The 7,611-nt window shown below is 43.8% G+C and overlaps 1 protein-coding gene across 1 annotated transcript; it reads right to left on the bottom strand.

Moving 5' to 3' along the window:
* Window positions 1-904: 904 nt before the first annotated feature.
* On the bottom strand, window positions 905-4,525 carry LOC120060263 (protein L-Myc-1b-like). Its single transcript, XM_039009441.1, has 3 exons — window positions 4,262-4,525; window positions 2,977-3,611; window positions 905-2,268 (listed from the first exon to the last, which is right to left on the bottom strand). The coding sequence occupies exons 2-3, from the start codon at window positions 3,563-3,565 to the stop codon at window positions 1,682-1,684; spliced, it is 1,176 nt and encodes a 391-aa protein (XP_038865369.1). The 5' UTR covers window positions 3,566-3,611; window positions 4,262-4,525; the 3' UTR covers window positions 905-1,681.
* Between the last annotated feature and the right edge of the window lie 3,086 nt (window positions 4,526-7,611).

Here is a 7,611-nt window from a genome sequence, read left to right as displayed (position 1 = left end):
TTTGAATCCCCCATCCCCACAGGAGGCCTTTTGGTAGGCCATCATTGTAAATCAGAATTTGTTCTTGACTTGCCTAAATAAAAAAATGTAACCTACAGATCAACTGCACTCTGATTGCCTGCCTAGGAGAAGTGTAGAATTTATGACCAATTGGAAACTAAAGCAGAGACCGAGCTCCTTTCTTACATCAGCTTCTCCACTTGATCATTCACAGCACTTTTTCCTTTTGCAGTCAAGGTTCAAACCGCTCTCTACCATGCATGCATAGGTAGATAAAGAGCAAGGCTTCTCAGTCACTACATACTTGTTTGTAATAGGATGACTGAACCCATCTCAGGATAGCAGCTCACACAGACCCTCGCCACTACACCAGGGACTGTTCTAAAGATTGTGTGTGTAACCTAGTTGAGAGCACATCAAGTGCCCTGCATGCAGCAGCCACTGCAGAGGGGAGGATCATCCAAGGTATCACACATTTCAAGGACACACTCCCTCTAAATCCAGCTTCTGCATGCTGCAATCTGGCAAAATGGAAGTTAAGCATGGAAGTTAAAACAAATACTACCTTCAAAGTCAATACATGCACTTTTTCCATAGAGTATGTCTCTACGGTTTAGGGTCACAATAGTATCATCCTATGGGAAACTTTTGTTATGTCGTTTGATAAATATGTCATTTGATAGGTTTCTATGGAAACCGATGAAGATAATTTGAAACGGAATACTCTAGCTGCCAAAGTGATTGCAGAAGTGATCGCGTGTTTATGCATTCATGATGAGTCGTTAAACAGTTAATACATTGGATTGTTTTCAATAAGAATACACTGCTTCAATTCCCTATGTTAACCATGTTGCCATATAATCTGATAGAACCATCAAAAGGACAAATCACAATTATACACAAATGTTATCAACATTTTATGAATACAGAAATCAAATCTCAAACCAAGAGGAACAAGCAGTCAAAATAGCATCAAAGTGACATGTAATTATAAAGTACAGCAGTGCTACTTTGACGTTTTTTATACACACAAAAAAAGCTCCCTGAAGGCTGTTTTAGAGAAGAGCAAAATGAATGTCTCCTCAACAGAGCAATATGCTATTATTTACAGAACAATTTGTGCATCAAATCAACCAGCCATGAAGAAAACAAACGATGAGTCACTCACTTTGTGTACACAAGGTGTCGCTACTAAACTTCAATCCCAAGTGTGCATTGATCATTCATCAAAGAAAGACTTTTCCAACCTAAATGCACAAGACAAGGCTATAAAATTAACTGACAAGCTATGAGACAAGTAAGTTTCAATCTGGTTTAATCACAGCATCCTCTCACCTGTTCCTGTGAAATCTACAAATATCACCATCAATGCACAACAGGAATCAACACCACATGTTGACTACCGCCTTGTCATCACTCAATGTGCAAAATGAGAAAACATGACAAACACAGAAATGTCCTTAACGCCAGCCTCCCCGCCATTGGTTCACAGGCTCTGAGAGATCCACCTAATCCAAAGCATAATGAATGAGGCATTTCGTACGCATCTTTTTTGCATGAGGCATTTAGTTTGAGGAAATGTCCTAGCCTTTTGAAAGTGGCAGTTTGCTTAAAGAGAAAAGTCCATGGCTTTTTAGAATGAGGCTATTGATTTGTTAAGAGTCCACTGCATAGTTCGTTTCTATCCTAAGGATCGTTTGAGGGTGGCTAGCCTCTGGAGGAGCTGCTGCTGGCGCGCTTTGAGGCGTTTCCTCTCCTGGGCCTGGTGCTTCTCTCTGCTGTGCAGCTGGAGAAGGTACTCTGTTGCCTGGGTCAGGATGGCCACCTTGGGGGTCTTGGCTGACTCTACCAGGCCCGGGATCTCATCCCGCAGGGCCAGGAAGCGGGAGCGAAGGTCGTTCCGCCTCTTCCGCTCCAGGAAGTTGTGGTTCTTCCGGCGGTCAGTGTCCTCAGCGTCAGAGCTCTGGGGGCTGTCTGCAGAGGACCCTTGTGGGGAGATGGAGGCTGGGGAGTCTGGCTGCTGGTGGTGGCTGGAGTCTGGACAGAACCGTTTACTCTGTGGTTCCTCGTCCTCCGGGTCGCTTTCAGGGGAAGGGGCTGCATAGTTGTGCTGCTGCTGGTGGACAGACATGTGGAAACGCTGTGGGCAGGGGTCAGCGCGGACAGTGACGGTCACAGCCTTACGGCTTCCCAACAGTCGGGCTCGGCTCTGCTTGCTTTCCACAGTCACCACATCAATCTCATCATCATCATCATCATCATCATCATCTGTTACATCAAAAGAAATAACCACACATCATTACACATGCACAGAGGAGTTCCCTCACTTCCATAAAGAGGAGTCTTAAAGCATCAGACTTCTGACAGGCTGTTAGTGGAGAGAACACTGGCAGTACATGTATTAAATAGTTTGGGCGAGGTGTTCTGGGGTTGATCAACTATTAAAGGACAATCTATATTCTCATGAGCAAAGCAGAAGACCTGCTTTAGTTTAGTGTTAATCAAGCTTTGGTCAATCATGTCATGCCAAAATGCTGTATTTTTTTAAAGTAAATGGTGTGTATGTTCACCAACGCTGATTTCAGCAGGCAGAAAGTTTAACATACGGCCTGGCGCCACATAATAAATCTCCAAGAACCCCACCTCCCACACTTTGTCATACAATTCTAGGAGAGAAGCTTGGTGCGCAAAGCTTGTAGGGAGGTGTTTTTTTTTTACTGGGCCTCCTGTGTCTGTGACCTAAGCATTAGCAGCAACCGTTTACAAATCTTGGCTGAGGAAAAGAGACATTCTTTGAAAGTGAGAGAGATTATAGTTTGTGCTGGAGATAAGGGCTTAAGTAAAGCTGAATACTTTGACTCAGCAAATGTCAACGTCTAGCCTAGTGCGGGCGTTCCCCTGGTGGCCTCAGCTTGACGCATTGAGTGGCAACATCTAGCAGAGGTGAATCCATTTACTACATGGTCAGTTTCTTACCAGAGGAATCAGAGCGAGACTCAGAGCCCGATGATGCCGGTTTCCTACAGCTGATGGCTGGGAAGGTGAGCACAGACGCTGGGTCAACGCATTCTGCCACGGTGCTGGGCAGTGGCGCATCAGGTGGGATCAGTAGGGTGCACTGTGCTTTGCTCACAGTCTCAAAGTTCTGGGGTGCTGGTGGAGAGAGACGAGCCTGGGCTGCAGCTGACAGGCGCCCGTTGACTTTCTCCAAGTGCTGACTGGCTGAGAAACTACTCCACATGCAGTCCTGGATAATAATGGAACTCATGTTCCCAAAAAGCTCCTCGGTGTCAGGTCCCTCGTACTCCTCATCCTGACCCAAGACCTTGGACAGCCAGCCGAACTTGTCTCCCGGGGTAACGTGTATGTTACCACCTAATGTCCTGGTGGGAGACATGGGAGGGGTGGGCAATAGCTCAAACTTCTTCCATATGTCCTCACTTGGTGCGGTTGACTTGTAGAAGTCCTCCTCTTTGTCAAGGTCATCTAAGAAATAGTGCTGATAGCGGTCGTACTCCATCTCCCAACTGTCACAGCGTGATACTCTGGAGTTTATTCCAAGCATAGATGATCACAATCGACTCCGATATTGGATAAAATCTTCACACAACCTAAAGAAGCAAAGTAGTGCATCAGTACTATTCTTTGAAGATTTCTGCTACATTAATACTAATCTACACAATAAATAATCTTTACACAAGGATAATCACTTTCCCATCCAATGCTGCGCCTTTAAAAATGGTTATACAATCATCAGTATCATCCAGGTCCTTTAAACATTGTAACAGTGCATTCTAATTTTAGCCTGATGCGTCCTACAAATTAGACTAAATTAATAATTGATTTCATCCTGTAGGCGGTGATAATCTGGTTTTGTCTGGACACATTCAGTCTATTACGTAATCTAGTTTTATGCCCCGGTTTAACCTTTGAAAACAATCGAGAAAAACAAGACTCCTTACAGGTAATTGCGTAAATTGGCCAATGCCCACTATCGGCAGCCTAGGTTAGCCAATGGGTAGAAACTTCAATGTTTTGTAGGTGTGCTGCTTCGTGCCATATTAATTGCCGAAAGCGCATTGACACAAAACAAAATAGGCTAGTCTACTTCACTAAAATCGGCTATATTCGCTTTGTCTGGATGTTAAAACGGAACGGAGTAGCAGCCACTGAGTTATACAGATAGAAAGTTCCATCTTCTGAGATGTTTGTAGGCCATCGCTTCATGAGACTAGCTAGATTAGTTGTCTAAAACACTCACCGCTTTATCTAAGGATCACACTCTGCAATTCCTGGCACGGGAGTCTCTCCGTATCAGCTGGTATACTAGTAGTTGGAACTCCTCGGAGAAAATGTGTAAAAACCGTAAGAGATCACGCCGTACGAAAACAAAGTTTTAGTTCGGTAGCTATTTCTTTCAGCAGGGTGTGTGAAAAAGTGGTTCAATTGATGCCGCCCACAGTCTGATAAATAGTAGCCACACAATGCGTTTTTTCGCGCCAGTGTGAAGACGATAAAGTAGGGAGTAGATATCTGCACTGGCGCTAGATCCGGGTAAACCCCGAGGTTCATTAGCATAAACGGGTACGCCCAGTTAAAGCTACACGCAAAGCCACTACAATTCATAGGACTTGGAGATGCAAATTCCTATGGATGAGATGATGATGAGATGATGCCTTCTTGTCGATCAAGGAAATTATATTTAGGCCATTCTGTACTGTAATGGTCATTAACTTGCTTTTGAAAAACCTACAATTTTTCTTTGTATCCATCATTTTTTGAGTGATTTATGTGTTCTAAATCATATCGTGGAACAGTTTGAGTCAGTGCCAGGTGGGGAGTTCTGAGTGAAGAGCGGCGTGTGTCTTTACTAAGCTCCCGGTGTCCCTCCTCTTGTTTTAGAATCCCCATGATCAATAACCACTATTGGTTATCCTGGGGTGAGGACGGGTGTGGGCTAACCCTGATACCAATTTTTAGTTGGTATCAGGGCTAACCCTGATACCAATTTTAGTTGGTCCTGCACTCTACCCCACACCCCCCTCCTAATCTGCCATGCCAGTACGACCCCCACCGATCTACACACTGCAGAGGTTTCTGGTATAGTATAGAAGTAAAAAAACGACACTCACTTGAAGTCCTGACTTTTAAAAAATGTTATCTGATGATGGTTGAATAAAAAAATACCTCTTAAAAAAAAAATCTGAATCTATCAAGATACAGTACTTCATGTGTCCATACCAAATGAAGGGATTATTCAGTTGATTGCCCAAAAATGTGTGAAAAGTGATAAGAAAGGTTTGAATGTGGTGTTGATCACCCTTTTTGCATTCTACAAGACAAGCAATGGAAGGACATTGGGCAGATCCATCACTTGACTAAAGACAATGTAAATAGTTGTGCAGTATATGCAAGGAACAGCCATTTATTTGCAAACCATTCACGCAGTGGATATTGGAGATTTCAGATGGGGGGGAGTTGCAAATTTGTGCAGCTGACATCTGTTTGTGATTTGAGACTGTTAAAAAGTGGGTCCTTGAAACTGGAGGATGAACAGGAGCTTAGGAACACAAAAGAACCAACCAGAACACAACCAAAAACAACAGAAAGATACAAAGAATGTTTAAATCCCTTTTCCTATTTTCACTTCACAGGACTCCTCTGCTTGGATTTCAGATTGAAATGCTCGTTACCACAGTGAAGCGATGAGGGGAAGACACAGGAAGATGTTTCTAGTTCCCATGAATTGAAAATTATAATTTTTCTCTTCTAAAAGTGACACTTCAGAAACATTAGGGGTTTTGTTATTTAGAAGTTAATGTTAACCACTTCTGAAACATAATCCTCTTTTTAAACCAATTATGAAGTCTTTGAAATATTTTGGTAAAATAAATGCTGCTCTGTGAGCTGCTATGGCTGTGGTAGCAACAGACTAGCCTGGGTTCATTTGGCTTCATTGCCCCAATTAAAACACAACATTCTGTAAAAAGGACAAACGTTTGAACACAGGGTAAAGCCACTACCAGGTAATGATGAAGTAGACAGACAAGCCCATTTTATTCCAAAACTGTGCTGATGCTGGTCTGATCTGGGGTGCAGTCAGTGAAGGGGAGATAAATGTTGAGTCGGATTCTGGCTTTTCACAGGGTTTGGGTCAAAGGTCACCAACGTCTGCCAAGGAGACAAGACAAGGTCACCATCACAAAATACTGTCTTCTTCCCTCCTCCACCCCTCTCTACCCGTCATATTGATCAGAGCAGACCTTGGTGTACCTCATCTTCTCCTTAATGATATATCTCTGTATTAGAGGGGAGATCCCCATGGGCCCTGTCCGTCCAGGACAAGTTAATGACATTGTTTAGTGATGGACATCTGTTGTGAGAGACGAGCCTGAGGTCAAACACACATCTACCCTGTGGTGTCACCACGCCAAGCCAGAGGGAACGACGTTCCCAGTGGGATCCTCAGGTCGCTGTCACAGTGTGGCTCCTGTCCACTCCTGCTGTCCAAATTAAGATCCATGGGGACCTGGGCTTCTCCTGTCAGGTCATGTGGTTCACTATGAGTCCGCTTGTGTCCCTGAATGTATCACATGTAACACCCTTGCCTTTATGCACTAATAGGCACACTTGTCTTTTCTTACTAGCACTGAGTTTGTTGATAGCTGCTTTAATAGAGGAAAAGCTGTACTTACTTATGCCTGTGATATGTGGTTGTCTCACCTAGCTATCTTAATATGAATGCACTAACTGTCAGTTGCTTTGGATAAGAGCGTCTGCTAAGTCACTAAAATGTAAGATGTAAATGTAGTTATGAAGTCTGCATGTTGAACTGATTGTGTGGACTAGCTAATCTCTTCTGCACTGGAGCCAGGACCACAGTCTAACACAAACCCTACTCAGACTCATCACGCTATTCAAAGAGGACCACCCTCCAATCTGTTACTTCTGGAGAAATGCATCCCCACTACTAAGAACAAAAGCCTTACGGACCCATACAATTCCAATAAGGGCCTTTGCTCCTCCTCTTCCTTCATAAGGAATGTAAATGTAGAATTTTTCCTCAGCAGGGGTATTGTTGGCGTAACAATGCTTAACACTAACAATAGCCTCATGGGGGTAGCTCCCCAAGTCAATTCCAGCTTCACTCCAAGTGTCTCCCATTGTCCCGTATGGTCAGAGTAGCATATGTGTGTGAAGAGGAAGACATGGGGAGGGGGTGCTGAAGGGGGTGGGGTTGGAAACTCACCTTTGGAGAGAAGTCAAGCAGTGCACATTTAACACCCACACTCAATCACCCATAAAGAGATGGAGGGCACATTGGCAGAGACATCAGAATGCAATTCAGTGTCCCTCCGTTCTGTACCCTCCCATTCCCCATGACCCATTTGACACCCTAACCCCCCATAATCTATCAAGATACAGTACTTCATGTGTCCATACCAGATGAAGGGATTATTCAGTTGATTGCCCAAAAATGTGTGAAAAGTGATAAGGTTTGAATGTGGTGTTGATCACCCTTTTTGCATTCTGCAAGACAAGCAATGGGAGGACATTGGGCAGATCCATCACTTGACTAAAGACAATGTAAATAGTTGTGCAGTATATGTA

This window comes from Salvelinus namaycush, chromosome 15, assembly GCF_016432855.1.
Source record: "Salvelinus namaycush isolate Seneca chromosome 15, SaNama_1.0, whole genome shotgun sequence".
Taxonomy (NCBI): Eukaryota; Metazoa; Chordata; class Actinopteri; order Salmoniformes; family Salmonidae; genus Salvelinus; species Salvelinus namaycush.
Note: the sequence above shows the minus strand (reverse complement) of the source record. Positions and strands in the feature narration are given on the sequence as shown.

What these genes read in the sequence shown, in the direction of transcription:
- LOC120060263 (XM_039009441.1), bottom strand. Translation starts at nt 3,565, where the DNA reads ATGCTTGGAATAAACTCCAGAGTATCACGCTGTGACAGTTGGGAGATG. An exon ending in GTCTCGCTCTGATTCCTCTG is followed by an intron (nt 2,269 to 2,976) that starts GTAAGAAACTGA and finishes TTGATGTAACAG; the next exon opens with ATGATGATGATGATGATGAT.